This window comes from Ptiloglossa arizonensis, chromosome 13 (assembly GCF_051014685.1).
Source record: "Ptiloglossa arizonensis isolate GNS036 chromosome 13, iyPtiAriz1_principal, whole genome shotgun sequence".
NCBI classification, from domain to species: domain Eukaryota; kingdom Metazoa; phylum Arthropoda; class Insecta; order Hymenoptera; family Colletidae; genus Ptiloglossa; species Ptiloglossa arizonensis.
Window position 1 is genome coordinate 3,927,568 of NC_135060.1, and position 21,653 is coordinate 3,949,220.

At 45.0% G+C, this 21,653-nt stretch overlaps 2 protein-coding genes across 4 annotated transcripts in view; both read left to right on the top strand.

Annotated features, from left to right (window-relative positions):
• Positions 1-206: 206 nt before the first annotated feature.
• On the top strand, positions 207-2,567 carry LOC143153883 (uncharacterized). The gene is made up of 2 exons (XM_076325510.1): positions 207-738; positions 2,097-2,567. Exons 1-2 carry the CDS (start codon positions 207-209, stop codon positions 2,117-2,119), a joined length of 555 nt encoding a protein of 184 aa, XP_076181625.1. The 3' UTR covers positions 2,120-2,567.
• A 211-nt stretch (positions 2,568-2,778) lies between these two features.
• Positions 2,779-21,653, top strand: part of LOC143154047 (uncharacterized) — a 55,785-nt gene continuing 36,910 nt past the window's right edge. For 2 of the 3 annotated variants that reach the window (XM_076325810.1, XM_076325812.1), the window contains exon 1: positions 2,779-4,108. In XM_076325810.1, the coding sequence (XP_076181925.1) occupies positions 3,863-4,108 (246 nt within the window). In that variant the 5' untranslated portion in view covers positions 2,779-3,862. The remainder of the gene's footprint in view (positions 4,109-21,653) is intronic. The other variant, XM_076325811.1, reaches the window with a different exon arrangement.

Below are 21,653 nucleotides of genomic sequence, written 5' to 3' on the forward strand. Positions count from 1 at the left end.
ACCGGCGACGGGCCGCACTACGCGAAAAATAGGGAAACGATAATTACGCGCGTCGCCTTTGTACGGATCTCGGTGGTGCTCGTTACAAGTAAAGAAACGCATCGTATCGTCTCTCTTCCGGTGTTCGTTTCTAGAAATCCCGGGCTCGGCGCTCGGATCGGCCGGTATCGCGGCGGGTTATCCTCCGCCGGATCTAGATACTATTCATGCTAAGCCGCGTATCTGCATACGCATCGAGACACTTTTCGAAAGCACGTTACGCAGCCGCGCAGTGGCACCACGTGCATACGGAGGAGGCAACCTGCATCCGCGTGTGCGCGGCGGGCGAACCGGCGCTCCAACGCGCACACACGCGGGCCCACACGTACACACGTACACAAACGTGCGCGCGCCGCTCTGTGTATCCCCCGTGTGCTGGCTGTGAAACAGAACACAACAGAACAGAACAGAACAGAACGGAACGGAGCAGAGCGGAGCGGAACCGAATGAAACGGAACAGAAGCGAACGCAGTAGAGAAGCGCAGGCTGACTGCACGGCCGCAGCATGTTTATTGGCGCATCTTGGAGTCTTAAATCTTTATGTTGTCTCCTCGACGGGGTCTGCTATCTCCCTGTCCCATTGGCGGGACGGGAGGAGGAGGGAGGAATCGGCACAACCACGGAAGGGGCGAGAGGGACGGGAACAAAGAGGGAAGGACCCCGTGCCGACGACGGCGAGGGAGAAGGATGCCCCGACCGGTAAGAAAAAGGAAGCGAGAGGGGGCTAGAGATGGAACGAGAGGGAAGGAAATCGGGAGAGATATATCTTTCGAGTTTGCGGTCGCGAAATCGAGTCAAGAGTCGGACAACCAACGACCAAGACGCATCCACTGCATTACGCACACAGAAGCCGCGATTTTAACGTGCCTCTAGAAATGGTCGTTTGCAGTCGTACGGAGAAAACCCACGTGGTAAAGGCTCCGGCCAGGAATTATTAATGGCCGTAGGTGTTACGAGCGCGAAGATTGCCGCTTTTAGCCAGATGTGATAGAAATTGCATCATACGGGATTGACTCAACCCGCGATCCCGGTTCCCGTGCTTTTGCACAATACGCTCCGTAGCGATGTATTTTGATAAACCGTATATCGACCGATGAAACGTATTGTCTTTTTTTCGCAGTTTCTCTCCGTTCGAGTCGCGCTACGTAGCGACCGAAACGAGAATAGGAAAAAACTGTTCGAGACAGAGTCGAATCAAAGTCAATGTCTTTTCAATATTTTCAATTCATCGATTGTTTTCAATTTTAACTTTTTTTTTTAACAAATCAGACACTTTCGTTATTTTACATATAAATGAAGAAAAGGCTTTTGAAAGATAAATTCTTTGCGAATTGTTTCCAAATGAAAAACGTAAAAAATACTCGTTAGGCAATAATAAACGAGAGCTGTCTTTTCTATCTTGAACAAATTATGAGAAAAGTACCGAATACAATATTTTTTTAGTCAAAGTTGTATACATATATAGACATCGATTGCATCGCGGTACGACTTCACATTTTACAACGATATTAACTATAAACGTAAAGAACGTTTGCTTATCTTTTACGGTATTGTATCTATATTCTATTGTAACATGGACACTTGAATCTATTAGCAATTGTGATAAAACGGATTACTTAATTTACGCGAGCAAAGATAACTTCGATATGCCTAGGAAAAGTGGTTAGCGGCGAAGAAAGTAAATTACTTTTTCATAGAATGAACAGTTTGCATGCACTCCGTGGTTGTCAAATTAATACCCATATTGATAACATAAATCTGTGTACAAGGAACAAGGAAGAAGTATTACATAGATACGCAACATCTAGACTTTGTTTATTCCAGTTGTGACGCATCAACGAAGCATACGTTTTACGTAGCAATCTAACCTAATCTAATACTTTTTAATATACAATTTCTTTTCTATCGCGTATCACTTACTCGAAGCGATAAAACGGCAAGGTGATTCCGAATATACTCATGTCGCAATGCTGGATATACAACAATACATAGCATATTAAGAAGTTGTTTTATTCAGTTGTAACATGGAAAACGTAATATTATTTTCTATTTTACAGTCCACGTTAATTCCGAAAAGTAGAAACGCGCCACTAAGGATATAATCTTGGCCGCGTTGACGCAAACTGCAACGAATACACGAGCTAGTGAACTATCGCAGCGAAGAAGACGTCAAAGTCGTGGGTTGAAAATCGTTCTTTCGGTAGGGGGTGTTTGTTGCTGTCCTGACGAATGCCGTGCGACTCGCGCGCGTCGACGCATACACGCGCGCGATTGCATTTACCGTGCGTGCACCTTCTTTCCTCGATGCACGGAGGAACGTGGGCGTGAAGGTGCTTTCGAACGCGACTGCTGACATAACAGTGGGTAAGGGACCAACAACGATAGAGTGTTATCAGCAGCGTCAAAGGCGGTGGTAAGTTTATGGCCGATACGTGCCGTTTATCGGCCTATGCTACGTTTAGTTAATTAAACGGCACAGCGAACGCCCGCCACCGAGCACGCACTCTGCGATCGAACGCGGAACGAGCCGTCGCGAGAAAGAAAATCCGAATAGGTTAAAAAAACGAACACCTCGCGACCTCTTCGTTGCGTGCCGAGTGGCGCTACGAATATACGCGTTGAATTTCCTCTTAATTTGCAATAGGTGGCGCCACTTGAACGTAAATAGTTACGATAATGTAGCGGCGATCGAACTCCTTGGAATTCGTGTGAATCGTTTCATTCCGATAGTATCGTATATACGCTTCATCGATTTCGTACCGCGGATTTCCCCTCAAGTACGCTCGACGAGAACAATAATCTGCGCGATCGTTGTAAGCGTCATTAATTGTCTTCCTTTCGGTTAATCGTTCTTCTATAAGATACGATCGGGTTAAAAAATCGACCAATCGTGGACAATGATTAATTTTAAGAGCGTCGAAAAGTTATCGAAGTGCTATCGCGTCCCTAGTGGCATAATTGTGAAGTAGTGCGTTGGTCGAAAATTACCATGATTGGTCGGACGTGTGCTCGAATTCTCGATTTTATTGAATTTTCGATTAATTTGATCGCGAATCGACAGTTGGGTTAGTACTCGAGAACAAAGGTAACGCGGTTACGGTTAAGCGAATGCACAAGCGTTCTTATTAGTCGGGTTAGACAATGGCAATGGTACGGTTAAAACGGAAGAGCGTAGGTTACGTATGTTCGTAAATAAAACTTGAGCGATCCGAAATCTCGAAATCTCGAAAACTTGCAAAAAAGACGATCCGTGTATTATTTGTGACTTGGAACGAAACGTGTCTTTCTCGAGATATTTCTTCGTATTTTGAAATACGATTTCTACGCGATTCAATTTAGTTTTCGATCGTCGATCGAACGGTATTCAATCGGTTAACCTAATTTTACGTGGATTCGGTTAACCGTATTATTCGTATACGCGAATATCGATCGATCGATCGGTTATCGATTAAATGCACGGTTATCGAGGTGTCAAAGTTCCAACGTGTATCGCGCGATACGGTCTACGATTGGAAAGGAAGTCGAGTAGAAGGAACAGAGCGGAGGGTTGATGTAGCCGGAGAAATTCCTGGTATCGGTTCGTGCGCGCGGCGGACTTTGACGATCCCTTAAGTGAAATATCATCGACAATCACTCACGTGAGATCTTTATCGGCCGGTAACGTGATCTCTGACCCCACCAAACTCGGGAGCAGTTTTATGCGAGCTCCCGCGGCGCGTGAATATACACCCATGGGTAGGTGGGTGCCGCTGCTTCGTGGAGGAGGACCGGTGAGATCGCTGGAGGATCGAAGGAGGAATGTAACGCGGTCCGTGGCTTCGGGATGGCTGGAATCACAGAAAAGTATTCGGCCGGGTTCGCGTGGAAGCCACGGCACGGCGTTCCGCACGCAGGAACGCGGCTGCCAATAAATAAGGTTCGGCATTTCCCGCGCGGTTCGCGCGTCTTATCGAGCCACTCGAGCAGCAGTGAGGATGGGCCACTTCCGATCGAATCGATGCACCTTATCTGCGTACAGCCGTGCCACGATGGAGGGGGCAGGAACGTTTCATGGAAAAAGGGAAACAAGGTAACCCTTCGATATTATGCGAGAACGATCGTACATAGAACTGCGATACCAATGGTTTTGTACGGTAGAATCTTCGCTATCGTAACCTCGTTTTTTCGACGCTTTACTATTGGAACGATACGTTATTCGAACGGAACATTGTCCTTGTAGGTTATCCCTCTTCTTATCGAAGCATTTTTCTAAAGGCTGACCCGCAACGAATGGTACAGCCTAGAATGAGGTTATTCTACGTGCAAAGATCAATCGAAAACGGAGAACGATACGGTTCGATACGATGTTTCCTTTTCGAGATGATCGATTTTGTAGCTGTTCGTAGCAATAGATCTCGCTCTATAGACGTACATCGTGTCTTTCCACGCTACGTAGATGTTACAACGTGTCGCCGGAAATAACGATTCTTTGCAATTAACTTTGCATCGTTCGCGTACGAGCTACGTACTTTGAAAATCGATCTTCTCAAAAACGAAGTTTACGAACATTTTATTCTCCGTTTTCCAGTTCTTTTTGCAAGTAGAAACCGACAGTGTTTCTTTGACGCGTACATTTTACGTACACCGTTCTTTTATTCCCGTTACGGATATTTGTGCACTTTTCCAATAACGAAGACTCTACCGTACTATACGTTGCGTTCTGGAAACGATATTCTTAGTAGTTTTATACGATCTCTTGGAAGTATTACGCTCCCGAGGCATTAATATTTTATTTTCACCGAAAGAATTGTCTATATCTCGAAACTGATACTGCACAGTATAGTTTCAACGGGTCTTATTTAACATTAGTACTCTGCGATACTGGTTCCACTCTTGCAACGAGTACCTTTGTACCTTTTATACGGTACTCGCAATATTGTACGGCCGCCTCGGCAATATCTCTTGCCATCGGTCGATATTTATCGACATTTTGTGGCAAGTGGTGCACGTCCGTTGCGTCAGCCTATTATACAGTTCCAATAAAGGAACCTCTACCGTGCTTCTTTAAGGATCGAACGTTGAGCACAAGCGGACCAATGACGCGCGATGGCGCTGCGTGTGTTTCTTCGTATTCGAAGTGTCGTAGCGTGAACGTTTTTTTTTTCTCGAAACCGAGACAACATCGAGAATATTTTATCGCGCGATGAGTTTGACCGTCACAATGTCGTTGTTTCGGTCGATCGCGCTCGAAGCTCAACTACGAACGAATACATCGAACGTAATATCGAGCCACTCGGATACCTTTTTCGTTGAACGACGACAACGTTGAATATTCTATACACTCCTATACGTATAAATTGTGTTCGCGAAAAATGACTGTACTCGATACGTACCATTCATTTATTCGCGATGTATTTGTACTCTGTACAGGACTCTCCGTACACAGGTTTCTCTCTTCATTTTTTGTCAAGAAAGTTTCGTTTTTTTTTTTGCTCTTCGTTGAAGACTTTCCGCTTTTCGTTTACTCTTCTCGAGTAAAAGTTGCCAGCGTTACAATCGCCCTCGGCCGCACTTGTGAACTTTGATTAAATATTTCCATTAAATATTTCCGCTAACCGGCGATCGGTATTTCATTAAGAAAGATCAAATTGAAATTTTGAATCAAGAAATCGGAAGATATTCGTTAAAAGAGCGTTTACATTACAATTCCAAAACAGCGAGGAAAATGAACCTTTGGGTACCGTGAGCTGTTTTCTTCATTATACCATTTTGCATCTGGCACGTTCCAAATGTCATTTTACGCTATATACCTGAAAACTTGTATCAATATTTACTATATACTTAATCTAATAAATAGTTATAGTATATATAATAAATAGTCAAAGTATATAATAAATATTTACTTTAATAAATAGTCAAAGTATATAATAAGTATTTACTTTGATAAATAGTCAAAGTATATAATAAATATTTACTTTAATAAATAGTCAAAGTATATAATAAGTATTTACTTTGATAAATAGTCAAAGTATATAATAAATATTTACTTTAATAAATAGTCAAAGTATATTAAAAATATTTACTTTAATAAATAGTCAAAGTATATAATAAATATTTACTTTAATAAATAGTCAAAGTATATAATAAATATTTACTTTAATAAATATTCAAAGTATATAATAAATATTTATTATACACTTTACCATACTTACGGTGTTACCAGAGCCCCGATGTTACAACCGACCTCACTCTCCCCTACAATTTCAAATATCTTTGTCAATTCTAACGAGGTAACGTCCACGTTAAGAAAATCTTCGTCTCGCGATGGTCCCCGATACACTACGTTCTTTTCCCAAGGTCGTTGAAATTTTTTTCAAACAAACATCTCTCGTCCTACCGTCCCCGATGAAACGAAGAGAACCCTCGTGAGGACGAAACGATATCCGTAACGCAATTTCCATTTCTCCCCGAAAAAGAAATCATCGAAGGAACGTATCTCGTCGAAATCGGTGCGCAACGCCCTACCGAATAGCGGATCGCGTTTACGTTACAGGTATATTTCCGTAAAGGAAGCGGGTGGATGTTCGTGGAAATACGCCGGCACGTTTCGAAAGATGATAATTACGGTTTTACGGTACACGGCCAAACCCAATCTACATTGTGTCTGTGAGGCGAGTTCTCTCGCGGCGAGACGTAGGAAATCGCGCAATACTTTTAGGCTCCCCCGGTACACACGTTGCGAAAAAGTGAAATGTGTTGTACCATTACGTTTCCCATTGTTGTGTTAAGAGGAGACGCAAAACGGGGCAAGGTTGCGGCTGCTCGGATCGCTTTGAAAAAAAAGAAAAAAAAAAAAAAATCACTCTAACCGAGTAGCGAATTTCCGACACTTGGTTCCTTCGCTCCACCGTGACGACGATTCCCGTATAAGCACGCGCGATCATCGAACTACACCGCCTAGATCTCGCGGGTTACTTGCATCTTTACGGCTCGTTGTAAAGATTAAGCCTCGATACAATTGTCCGCGAGTTGCGTTCGTTTCGCGCGGATCGTTGTTTTTACGAGAAACGTGTTCCGTTGCGGTCACCGTTCGAGTCTCGGCTTTGACACGAGGAGGAGCGAAAACCTGGCGGTAATCTTTCGTTGCATCTGGTGTCGCGTAGGGGGTGATAACGATCCGGGGACGCGTGACGCACTCGATCATGAGACTGTTCGTTAAATCTAGGAGCTCGCGATTACCGAGGTGAAGCGAGTCGAATCGAAGCGACACCGATCGGTTCGCACGACCAGGAACTCGTGTCGCTGTTTATTCGCTCAATGGAGAATCGATGAATCGAGGATCGTTGTTGCTTTATTTCTTTTTTTTTTTTATTTATTCAACGTCTTTATCGCGAATTTAGGCGATGGTGTAGGACAGGTTCACGAGTGTGTACACGAGTAAGTAAAATGTATCGAGAAAAGAGGCGAGGTAGGAATAAAGTGCTGTTACTAACCTTTGCGAGGACATTTGTCCAGTTCTGTAACCGAGGAGAAGAAAAAAAATGAACAAGACACGAAGGACGGAGTAACATCTCCGACGGTCTGTATATACGTTAGGTTTTTCATATCGGAATGGTATCCGAGTATTCTGTACAAAGTATTGTCGAAAGAGAGTAGTACAGAACGAAAGAAGAAATCACAATTAGCTACCGTGTACTGTATACAGCGAAAAAGGAAACAATACGGTACACACTTACGGTAGTGAAAATTCAGGAAATTGGTTTCTATTCCGCTTGTTACGTCCCTGTCGGACTTCTGGTCGTTCTCCGAACCGAAAATATTCTCAGTCGGACATAAATTTGTACCAAACGAAGAAACGATAGACGTAGCGGAAGACTACTCGCCGGATCTCGACGAATCGGACAATAAAGAGGGTACAACGACGTCGTGGTAGTAAAGATTGATGAAATTGATTTCCAGTTGGTCTCGCACGTGTTGTATTTTCTTATCGTAGTTCCGTCGGACTTCTGGCTATTCCTCGAACCGGAAAACTTTTCGGTCGGGTGTAAATTTTCATCGAAGAAGAGACATCAACGAGAAGACTATTCTCGATTACAAAGAAGTCGTCGAGAGAGGCAAAAGTATCGTCGCGTCGAATATACTTCTTAACTCACGAAGTATCGTTTCTTTCTTTTTTCCAATGGTAGAAAAATCGTGCGACATCCGGATAAATTTGCGTATCGGTACAAGACAATATTTTCAATACAAAAAAAAAATTGGTAGCCAGGTAAAAAGGAGGATATCGCGTCGAAGGATAAGAACAGGAAAGAATATTCGTTTTTAACGCAAGGTCGTGAAACTTTGGAGCTCCCTCGTGAATTCACCGATCTTGACTCACGAGGTATCGTTTTCTTTCTCTTTTCCAAAACGAATGTTCGTCGATCGTAGAAAAATCGTGCGACATTCGAATAAATTTGCGTATCGGTGCGAGACAATATTTTCAATACAAAAAAGAAATTGGTAGCCAGGTAAAAAGGAGTATATCGCGTCGAAGGATAAGAACAGGAAAGAATATTCGTTTTTAACGCAAGGTCGCGAAACTTTGGAGCGGTCCTGGTGGATCTCGAGTTCGTCTTCGTACGAGAGAAGCTACCGATGGAGTACATCGGTTGGGTTGTAGTTACGATACCGTGTATACATCGACACCTTGGTTACGTCGAACGTCGATACCTGTTGCAGCGGATATTCCGCGCGCGGAACGAAGCCTCGGTGACCGGGGACGCCGGTGATTAAATTACGTCGATGGAACGAAAAGATCGCCGGTGCCAGATAAAATTACGTTCCGTGAACCGTCGAGACGTTCCGTGAACCGTGCTCGACGATGACGCGCAAAAGAGCAACGACGCGTTTCTCATTGTGAAAAGTCCCCCTGGCCGGTCGGCAGCCGGTGTGTCTCCGTTTCCCCGCGTTCCCGGCCCCGGATCCCTGACCTCTCGTTGTACGTCTGCTTTAATTACGTTTGTCATTTCGTGGCTGGTGTCTCATTACGTAGAAAGTTCGAGGTTTAAGTCGGTCGGTTGCGAACCTAGGTGGCCTCTTTCCGGTAACAACGACCAACCGACCCGACAGGAGCCTACAACGACCAACGTACGAACGAACCGACCGATGTATCAACGCACCAATGTACGAGCGTACGAACGTGTGAACGTACGAACGTACGAACGAATCAACGAATGTACGAACGTATGAACATAAGAAGGAATGTACGAACATATGAACATATGAACGAATGTACGAACATATGAACATAAGAACGAATGTACTCACATATGAACATACAAACGAATCAACGAATGTACGAACATATGAATATAAGAACGAATGTACGAACATATGAACATAAGAACGAATGTACGAACATATGAACATAAGAACGAATGTACGAACATACGAACATACGAACAAATGTACAAACCTATGAACATACAAACGAATCAACGAATGTACGAACATATAAACATACGAACGAATCAACGAATGAATCAACGAACAAACGAACTAATAAACGAACCGACAAGCAAACCGATAAGCGAACCAACGATGAACGAACGAACCAAAGAACGAATCAAAGAACGAATCAAAGAACGAACCAACGAACGAACGAACGAACCAATGAACGAACGAACGAAACAACGTACGAACGAACGAACGAACGAACGAACGAACGAACGAACGAACAAACGAACGAACGAACGAACCAACCGACCGACCGACCAACCAGTCATGAGCCCCCTTTTACCTTACGTATAGCCCTCCGCGTGCCTCTCTTCGCATCGCCGCTCTAGATCTTCGGATAAGAGCGAACACCATTTTAGCGGTTCCTTACACACCAGACATCCGTTCCCTTCCTATATATACGTGGTACGGGAGAGCTCGCTGCATTTTCTCCGCGCGAATGTGTCAAGCGACTGGGAAACAGAGAGAGACACCGCCAGAGCACGGGGTTGGCCGACGCGGGGGAGGGTGGTGGGGAGGAAAGGACAAAGAGGTCGGAGGGAACGGGAACGGGTAGAGGAATCGGGGAGAGAGAAAGAGAGAGAAAGAGAGAGAGAGAGCGAGAGAGAGCGAGAGAGACGTATCTACCGAGCGGGAGAAAGAGGATACTCGAGGAGGTAGAAGGAGGTAGGAGGAGGTAGAAGGAGGTAAAAGGAGGGAGAAGGAGGGAGATACGGGCATGTCAGCCGAAACCTTCTAATCCCACGTACTACAGGTGCTTAATTCGTTACGTGAGACCGGAGGAAGCAGTAAACGGGATACTGTACCGTTTTCCGTGATAACGAATAAGGGTTTCGTTCCCCTCGGCGAGCGTTCAGCGTAATTAAACGTCTCGGTATTTCGGCGCCGAGCGACGCGGGCCAGCGTCGACGAGAAACGTTCTTCGTGGACGATCGCTCGGCAACGAGACGAGGGACCGCGACCGGTACACCTTGGTATTTTTGCACCGGCGTCGTCTGGATGCTACGAATGCGGAACTTTGGTATTTCTACACATTGTTGCGAAGGCGACGGGATGTGGGGAACGGGCCGCATCCGGGTTAACGTAATTACAAATTAATTTCGTTTTATCAAGCAGCAACTCGCGGCCGCGGCACGCACATCGCCGTGGCTCGCCTTCGCCGCGCTGTTTATAGAAATACCGTATTCGGGTTAATTCTGCATTTAATTGGAGACTTAACCGTATATCCAGTTTACGCGGAACGCCCGTGAGAAAAAAGATATTAATTTTTCACGCGTAACAAGGATTCCCGCAAGAATTTGCACTTTATGGAAACACGGACAGATGAAGATAACGCCGGTAATTGTGTAGTGGCAACGTGGATCATCTGGAGTGGTTTACTCGCGATGCGTGTTGCGCGTCCTAAGCGTTGCACCGCTTTTAAACACTTGGCCGATCCACGGCTAACCGAATTCTCGGATCTCCGGAATCATCGGTACACAACTTTTCCGAATCGTTTTCAAAAATTAACCACGACTCGACCATACTCGAACCTCGTACTCGTTTGCCTTAGGATTTTCTTCAAACGGTTGCGGACACGCGTGTTATTTAACTTCTTACGGGGACGAGACCGAAAATTTCGAGAACATTTAAACACAAAGTTTCATTTATTTTCGGTGCATCGAAAACGGTAGACTCTTTTACGATTATTTTCATAAATCGAGGAGTTTGGAACACCTCTTCGAGGGGGATTCGGTTCGTTCGAAACGAATAATAATTTAAAAGAAAATCGATACTTCGAAGAGTTCACCGTGTTACGTTCTCGGTTACTTCCAAGTGCTCCTGTATCCTCGACGAGGTCGAAAGCTTTTACCCAATTATACACGCGTATACACCTTCCCCCAATTGTCCAAATAAAGACGCAATATAATTTAAAGATCCGTAGGTGTCACGGGTGAATAGCCGCGAATGTTTTCAGGGACTGTGAAATAACATGTGCATCGTTGAGTGATAATTTCAATCCCGTGTACGGTACATCTCGGGAATTAAGCATCGCCGAGTGGTACGGAACTAATACCACGGCCAAGTGTTTTCTCAATTCTGGATTATGTCCACTTAAGAATTTTCCAAAGGTGTCTACGTAAATCTTTCTCGCTTCTGCAATCAGAGATACTAGATCATCGTTGGATGCTACCAATTAATCACTGTTACCGTTTCGATAAATTTTTAGCAACCTCGTTCGCGGAGTTACGAGTCACCGGAGCTTCCTTTCTCGAGGTACCGTTCAAGGTTGCGCACGGAATCGCAACTTCGATTTCTCAAAGGCGAGACCAAACGGAGCGAGTACGATAAAAACGAATCCTTCTCGAAGATAGATCATCGTTCAGAGATTTCGGACGAGTTCGAACCGTGCGCGTTCGTTAGGTCGTTACGAACGCGATACAGATTCGAAATCGAATCTCGGTCGGTGTACGAAGTCGCGGCAACAAAGGAGTCAACATCGAGGCGGGCTGGTACGCAACAGAGCCGATTGCAATTTGCGTACGAATCCTCGGGCTCGCCACCAGTCGATCGCACATAAAATCTAGCTTTGCATGCTGATAAGGGGTCCCCGATTAATGTGTGGGTCCCCGTGTACGTGCAGGCGCAAGGTTTCCCCTTGCGTCGTGTATTGCACCTCTTCCCCCCCTCTTCTCGTTCTTTCTTCGTCTGCTCGCTCGGTTCTGCTGTACACGCTCTCTCGTTCTCGCTCGCTCCCTCTCTGGGCATCTCTCTCGCACGGTGTCTCTCTCTCTTTTTCTCGTGCTCTCGTCTAAGCGTGTACACGCGCACGCAGACGCCGCGTGTCGATGTGTGTAGGGTTATTAGCCCAGAAAGCAAGGCCCCTGCTTCCGGTGTAGGCACTTTAGTTCGAGAGTTTCTTAACCCCTTCTTACAAGACTCCTCGCTGGCCTGGCCTGGCCTAAGACTCTGCCCCGGCCTGGCCTGTTGTCGGTTGCGGGTGGTAGGACGCCGTCGGGAGGCACAGCCCACGACAAAACTATGTGTACCGTAGTACCACGTGTGCACGCGGGGTAGGTTAGGTCGCCACCGGTGGCGAACCGTCAGTTTCTTTTCTTCTTCTTTTTTTTTCTCTTCAACGGTCCAACCGACCTGGACCCAACCCGGTGAACGATCGTAAATTTCGCGAAAGACCAAAGAGAGCGCACGATTCTGACTCCGTACACGCGACCTTGCTTATCGTACCCTGAAATGATACCGGTACACGAGCTCGCGGATCCTATACAGGGTGTTCCTCAATTGCTCGCGCGAGGTTCACCGTGGCTTCGGTGCGCTCTACGCGACGCTTTACGCGTACCTCGTACAACACGGATCGTGGTTAACGCGGTGTTAACCGATCGGTGGACTCTGTATCGCGGGTGGGCACAGATGCGATTAAATTTACGAGTCGAGTACGTGTGTACTCGAGTACGTCGAGTACGTATGGAAATATTTAGTCTCGGATGTCTGCTTTCCAATATTTTTACATTTCGTCGCGCAATTCCGAGTAACCCGGACCACGAGGAAGTACAGACGATTAAATTGAAGGTCGGCTGAGATTTTATATCGCTCGCGGTAAAACGATTCCCAGTCTCGATGAAATATTCCGTCTTGGATATCTGTTTTTCATATTTTCGACTACACTTTTTCATCGACTTTTCGACCAATCTTGCATTCCTTTCGATTTCGTCATTTTCTCCGATTCGAACTTGACCATCACCTGTTCGCGTCAAGTCATGGGAATACCATTTACGTCCTTTTCGTGCGAAAACTTTGTACACTTGTAACTTCGAAACATCGACCGTTGAAACTTTTCGAGTGAATTCGTAAAGTACACGATTTTTCAATTCTTTTTCAATTTTACCTGCGATCGTATCAATTTGATCCTGGTTCGTAGAAAGAATGTTTCTCGATACTTCGGAAAACACTGCGCGACCGTGTTTATTATAAAGCGATTAATATCGTTGGAGTTTAGTATGCCAGCAACCGATAGACGACCTCGAGGAATGGACGCGTCTTCTTATGTATAATTTATTATTATCGAGTGGTAACGCATTTAAATGGGCTATCGTTACTGCGAGCATTTACAAAAGACGAAGGAAGTTGGGAATTAAAAGGAAGAACATTTCTGAAACTATCGCTTCGAGATATACGTTTGTTAAGACATTTTACGTTTCTTTCGACGAGTTCCACCGGTCCTTGAAGTTTATACAGTTTACTAATATTCCGTGGAGTCAACGATGATAGAAACTTTAGATTGCAGTATTAAATACGAAAGGAATATCTCCAACAGTCGATAAGAAGTATTCAGTGGCCCATGTTTGTAAATTATCTTGCAATCGGTACTCGTGATACGCTCCTAAAATTTGTTCAAACGATTGACAAACACCCGATGCAATGGTCAGTGAACTTTTGTCGGTAGAGAATTCCGTGGAGTTACATCGCGCAATAATAACAACAACGTTTTTATGACGCGTAATCGTAAAATAAAAAGGAAGTGAAGCTCAGCTGCGCCTAACCTGTACAAACTTCGGAGAGACGCGAACGGAATGGGAATAATTGCAATAATAAAAATAAACGTACGTATGCGAAGAAAGAGGAGCGCGAGAAATAAGGAGAGTGTAAAATCAACGGGTGTGGAAAATTCGCTAACAGACGCGTTTAGAAAAAGTTAGGTTCGAGTAAAGAGGAACAATTCCGATACGAAGCTTTCGGTCGGTTTGACGACGTTTGATCGCGAAAATCGATCGATCGGTCGGTCGTTCGTTCCATTTGAAAGAAAATATTTCGATAACGGGTTGAACGAGTACACGAGTAACGTACGAAGCTGTCGCGAGCATCGACGAATACGTTTGATCGTGTTTGTTTCGCGTCGAAGCTTTCGATCGAGCCTCCATTCTGGTAGAAACGAGCGAGACTCGGGTTTCTAAAACGTTTCACGTATTCCTCGGAAACGAGTAGCGAAGTATGACGTCTTAACGAGCGGAAGGCGGGGAGGGTGGAGGGGGGGGGAGTTAGGGGAGTCCTCCCAAAACCAACTAATTAGAATGTATATGGGACATCGTCGGGCGTGTATCGTAGCGTTTGGTGCGTGTTTAGCCCGACGGCGCAACGAGGAAATAACACGTGGCCGTACGAAACGCTTCCAGACGTATTTTCCTGTTTTCCACGAAGCTGCCTACGAATTTAAATTTATGATTCGCTAATTGTTGGCAGTAAAACCTATCAGACCACGACCATTCGGCTTGATTTTACTGCCACCGATAAAACCCCGACTCGGTTTCCTAGAATCGTGCACGTTATCTCGTTTCGAGAGACGTTCGAGTACGTATCCGTTGAACGTGAATCTCGATTCGCGTAATCGGGTTGCATAAAGTTTTCAGCTGAACGCCGCGGCCGCGTGTTGTCCTGTTCCCAAGCAACTCGAGCGTTACGAGCGAGCTTCGACCGCTCGAGGTTTTTCACGGTGGATATTTTCCAGGATCCGTGGTTGTTTAACTTTCCTCGGATGGATCCGGCGTGATTTGTGGGTCGGATAGCAATTAGAATAACGCGATTGAATTGGTAGCCGTGCGGCAAGGTAGCTCGCGTTGGTACTTTCGAAAGTGATGACCCCGCGTGCGGCGAAGATGCGTGCAGCCGCTTCCTCCTTGGAAAGCATTTTATACGTATGGAACAACACTAATGCGATGGAGATTAGCTTACCTCGGTTCCCATGAACTATTTTTGAGCTTAATCGTTGCGCTGATCTGCTGTTATGCGCCGTACGTATGTATGTACGTACGTACGCGGAGCCAGCTTGTAACAGATAATTACACGTAGGAAGGGGATAGACGTTCCTGGATCGCTAATGAGCTTCTGGAATATTATCGATGCTCACGGCAGCGCTTATAACTGCTTTTCAACTGAGATTGTAAATTTTCCGTTGTTCACTGACTTCAAGGGAAAGATACGCGATTATGCGCGCAGGAGTATAATGGCGTTTCAAAAGGTGTGCACCCGGGGGAGAATCGAACCTAGCTACGTATACAGAGACGCGGAGGTATTCAAATAATTATTTCCTCGGGCATCTGATAGATGTATAATTCATAACGAGGAATCGTACGTTTCGCGGTTTCCTTTCGGACTTAACGCTCGGCGGCACCTGTCGGAAGGGTGCAAGTAGCGATGGGACCGATTCAATCACGTACTCGTTAACACCGATGCGTATCGACTACCGACCATCATCGTGTCGTTTTAACGAAATAACCATCGAAACGAGTCCCGTTCGCCTTTACCGTGCTCGCTCTACGATCACGAGCACCGAGTTTCCTCGAGATCTCGACCAGACGACGGAACCTTTGTACAACTACGAGCAGCTCTTCCTTTGGAAAATCGTTCAAACGGTTTTCATTATTTTCCACTCGGTACGTAGTCGGCGCAAGCTTTGCGAATTTTTCGAATTTTCCAGCTGAGGGGGATCATTCGGTCCGTTTGGAACCGGAAATATCTTCGCGAATGAAAAAAGGAAGTCGAGTGGGCGACGAGAGAAAGAGAACGATTATTTTCCCGAGAAAATAGTTTCGAACGAACAAGTATCGAAACCAACGCAACAGATCGTTCGACGAAACTTATCGAGCAATCTTGTACCGTATCGTTCGCGTGGTCGTTTTATCGAACGACGAAATTTATCGAACAACCCGGTACGTTGCTTAGGAAATTCAATTCGAATATTTATTCGCGCTTGTAGCGGTTATTTCCGCGATGAAAATCACCCTCCGGGTTGCAAAGATCGCGGAAAGTAACACGGATGGAAAGAAACGTCGGATAAGGAGAAAATTTTCGATTCTCGACGAGCAATCGCGAGGTCCGGATGAGAACTCGATCGAGTCATAGGTGGCGCCACTGCGGTCGATCGGATCGCTTTTCACAAATATCCGAGCGAGTGCAGTGGCGTCACCTACGACCGGATCAAATTTCTACTCGGAATTGTATTTGTATTGTAAATTTCGTTGTTCGTGGTTGCTCGACGAAACTGAAACTTTATTTATCTTCAACAGTTCCACGTTGGTAAACGTTTTCTAGCCGATCTCTTGCTTCGCGCGGAGTAATTCGTAGATTCGTGTTCGTTTCTTACAAACAGGTGGAACGTTTCTCGAAACGGGACTCGAACGTCTCTGAAAACGATGAAACGAGAAACGATCGATCAATTCCACCTAATCTTAACTAATCGTTTTCTTAAGCAACGAACAGACGCGGCGAGATAACTTCTCGCGTTATCGGAACGAAAAAATCGCTGTTTACTCCAAAAGGATCGATCCACGATCGTTCGAGCATTGTACAATTTAGTTTGGTTGCTCGGGACGATTTTCCCGATCGTTGTTTCAAAAAACGGTCCCGTTTAACGAACGTTCGAACCGCGCGAACAATTTCAACGCGTCCGTGTAGCCGTTTCCGCGACTTTTCAATTTATTCATCGCTGACGGTCACACACCGTGAGCTCCTCGGGTCACAGGTGAAGGATTTGAGACTCGCTCCTCCGCTTCCTCTTCTTCTTTTTCCTTCAACCGGGCGCTTTCCGTTCTTCCTGAAAGGGCAGGGAGGTTCGTTTCGCGCGCGCGTTATTAAAATAGTTTTACAGCGCCGCGATTTTAATCGCGAGATTGCAAAAATTACCTGGCAAGTTAATAACACGTGACTGAACGATGAATTTAAAGCGACTGGTAACGTCGACGTTACGACGCCATTTGTTGCACGGTGAACGTGCAACGCTCGCACCTCGCTTTATTAGACGACGATTTGTCGAGAAACGAATACCAATGTTTCAAAACATCCTCGTTGGTTGGCCCCGTGTGAAAATCAAGTCCTACATGCGCAACCTCGGGTCCTCGTCAATCTACGTAGATAACGAATTGCAAGAATCGTTGGACGGATGTTCCGTGCCCTTTAGATCGATTCGTAGCTCGATCGTAACACCGAGAACATCGCACGGTGATTTTATTTGTTCGTTTCATTTTAAGAATCGTCTAGCTGTAATTTTTCACGCGAGGAATCAACCAACGAAAATATTCCCGTGATAAATTATTCAAATTTTCGATTATTCGCGCGTATCGTTTATTCGGATGCAAGCAAGTGTTCACGGACCAAAGTGTCACGATTAAACGTTTACGGATTTGGTACGATCGTTGGACAATTTCACGCAGGAATTCGAGAAATTTTCAGACACAATTTCCTCGAGGAATCTCCATTCTCCGAAGAGTCGTAGAAAATTCTATTCCGCGAGATTTTAATATTCCGGTATCGCTCGAACCGAGATTCTAATACGAATGGATAAACGAGCCGGTATTGCGATGATAATACTCGGTGGAGAATACTTGGCAAGCTTTGTAGAATTTATTAAAACGTTCTCGATCGTAAACTTTGGGGTATATATTAAAATCGATAATTAAACGAAACTCGAGTCACGAGCCAAGGGAATCGTACAACTGTGGACCATGTTTTCGAAAAGTTTCTTAAATCAAAATAAAATACACTTTCGGAGCTGGAAATCGGGGATCGATGGTCGACGCGATTAACGTTTCGAATGATTTATTCGAGGTATTTAAGTGGAAGTCGGTGCACGATAGAAGTATAATTACAGTACGGAATGATTTGTTCTAACGAGTTATTAGAGAGTACCTAGAATCGAGATCAGCGCGATACGTGTTAACGGTTTCGTTCTCGATTCGCAAATGAACTGTTTCGGTAATTTTGTTCACCGTTGATAACGGTGAAACAAAACTGTCGAGTTTTCGCGACGTAATCGACTCCTCGACGAGATAAATTTTGAAACAAAGTTATAAAACGTTCGATCCGGTCGCGAATAATCGAACTAGGAATCCGTTCGATCGTGCGCAACGAAAGACACCGGAGTCGAGGTCTTTCGGTGAACTCGAAAAGAATTACACGGCGAAAAGTATTGCAACGTCGGAAGTGGCAATGCCCGGGCAGCGTACGGTTCTCAAAGGGTTAATTGGGCATAGTAACTCCTCAGGTGACCAAGCTCCATGGGAGTGGAACGGAGAAAACCCAGTTTTATGCCACGCATTAACCACTATATCTACATCGGTATGTTATGTCAGATAATATATAAATATGTAATCGTGGATCTACGACCCCCCCGGCGCGATACCTTAAATGTTTTTTTTTTCGCAGATACGCTATCACGAGCATTTTTATGCAACGAGAGGGGAATGCTATCGTTGCGGAAAAATAAATGTTACGTAACACGGTTGAGCTGCAACGTTTACCATTACATTTCTATCGTATAGTCGTGTACACTATACCGAAACGTTTTGTAATGTCGTTGCTCAACGGTGTTTCTAATTGCGCGAACGTTACACCGAATTAATATCGAATCCATTTAAACGTCGTTCGATTCGAATATTTTCTATTATTCGAAACAACGCGTCGACTTACTCGCTCGTGTACGCTATTCTACCGATTGTTCGGTGATTCTTTGTTCAATTTTTTAACGAACAAGGACCTCACTTTTGCGTCTGCTCGTCCAAGAAATATTGAAACTCGTGTTCCTCCGAAACGAACGGTACAGATATATAAAAAAATATTTTCTACATTTTCAATCTTTCTCAAACATTCCCAGACTATCTGCGCGATAATAACAATACGATACAAAAACACTCCTAGTACACTGGTTCCCGTTCCGAATTATTCGCAACAAGTTTGTGCGAATAATGATTTCTCATTCGATTATGCGTTCGACTGAGAACCTTACCCGCGTACCTAATCGCTGAAAAATATTTTACCCGGTGTTTCTCGAAATGAAAATCGTTCGTAACAAAATTATAAATTTCATTATGCTACATTATAAATTACAAAAATGCTACACAAATAATCGTAACTCTCCGTTCGTCCTCACGATCTTCTCACGAAACACAGCTACCATCCAAAGTATTCCAATAGTATTCCAAGTATTTTAACCTAGTACTGTACCGTTAAATAAGATTCATCGAACGACGAAACTTATCGAGCAACTAGTACTACACTGTTCTCTAAGTTTTCTCGTTCGAGCAAAAAGTATTCTAATAGTATTCCAAGTATTTTAACATACTGTAGTACTGCTCTATAAGTTTTCTCGTTTGAGAAAAAAATATTCCAAGTATTTTAACTTACTACTGTAGCGTTAAGTAAGTTCTATCGAACGACGAAACTTATCGAACAGCTAGTACTCTACTGTTCCATAAGTATTCTCGTTCGAGCAAAAAGTATTCTAATAGTATTCCAAGTATTTTAACCTACTACTGTACCGTTAAATAAGTTTTCTCGAAGGACGAAACTTATCCACTAACTAGTACTCTACTATTCTATAAGTTTTCTCGTTCGAGCAAAAAGTATTCTAATAGTATTCCAAGTATTTTAACATACTGTAGTACTGCTCTATAAGTTTTCTCGTTCGAGAAAAAAGTATTCCAAGCATTTGAAGCTACTACTGTACCGTTAAATAAGTTTTCTCGAAGGACGAAACTTCTCCACTAACTAGTACTCTACTGTTCTCAAAGTTTTCTCGAAGTAGCAGCTTGTTACGTGGCCCGGCGCGCATATACGTACCTGTTCCGAACCGATTGTGCCCTACTCGGAACCCGAGCGTTCATTATGCTCCGTCTCCGATCGAGTGTGACAAATTATTCCCGCGTCACATCCGGCCGGTGTTGGCGAAAACATTCACGAGTCGTCGTCCGAGATTCGTTCGCTTCTGTCGTTGTTCCCCGCTAGTATTCCACCAGCGAGGAATCTTTCCTACTCCGTGCGGCGTCGAGACCGGTGCTACTCGCCAAACGGAGGATATCGGGGGCAACGAAGGCGCGATAGAAAAAAAAAAGAAAAGAAAAAGAAAAAACGAAAGAAAACTTGGAAGAAAAGAGAAAGAAACAGTGGCGGTAGGTATCTCTTCGCCGAATTGGTCCGCGAAAAATCCGTTATCCGAGATCGGCTCGGAAGAAGAGTCCTGGAGATCGAGACGAGAGATACGCGCGATGACGGCCCGGTCAAAATTCTCACGGTCACGCGGCGCGGAAGCAACGCGAAAAACATAAAAATAGATGCAGCGTGTAGGCGAGGATAGAAGAAGAAAAAGAAGAAGAAGAAGAAAAAAAAAAGAAAAAAGAGTATCATCCTTGCGTGTCGGCGGTCGGTGGGGCTGAGGTCGCGAGGAGTCGAGGAGTCGAGGAGTCGAGGAGTCGAGGAGTCGAGGAGCAACAACGCGGCCGAGGAACGAGCCCAGGCACACACGGTGCCGGCGGTGTATAAGTCAGCACTCAGGATATTTCGTCATTTCCTGCTTCTCACGCGATACAATCTAAATTAACTATGTTCGCTTGGCTAGGCCTCCTCCCTCGCAGAGGCTCGCATCTCTCAAGAAAATTTCTTATTTCCTAGCGAGGAGGGCACACGGCCACCGCCACCGCCGCTACCACCGCCACCGCCATCGCCGCCGCCGCCGCCGCCGCCGCTGACGCCGTGAAACGACGCGTTGGGGAGACGAGTCGGGACTAGCGTCGCCGATCGTTACGACGATCCTCGACAACGACGCCAACAACGAGTGCGCGAGAAGCTCGCGTATCAGCGACAGGATGAAAACCATGGTCGATCGAGACTGCGACGATTCGGGGACACCGCGAGTACCGTGAATCCGTTTCATTGGCCGACTACCGAAAGTACTTTGTCGGTTGGCGAAACCGTGGACGAGAAAACATCCAACGATGCTACTATTATCAGAGAGTTAGAGACTGGTACTGTTAGAGACTTGTGAGAAGTTTGGACGAGATCGAAATCGAAAATACAGTCGTCGATAGAACGGTTGATAGAAAACTTGTCGTTTTCAAGCTCGTACGATTCAAACGCGTACAGATGTCGATATTTTGTCGCGTTGCTCTCTTCGTCTATAATCGACCAAACGCGATTGTCGTTCCTTGCTTTTGGTACTTTTCTCGACGGTTTCTTTTTTCTATTTCTAGGTCACGGTGGATGTAATCTTCTCCGATCGATGTTCCTTGCACGTGGATGCGAAGACCGATGCGATCGAATGTTCGTATGGTTTTCTTTCGTTGTAGAAGTTTCGAATCAATCGTGGAATGTTGTTTCGA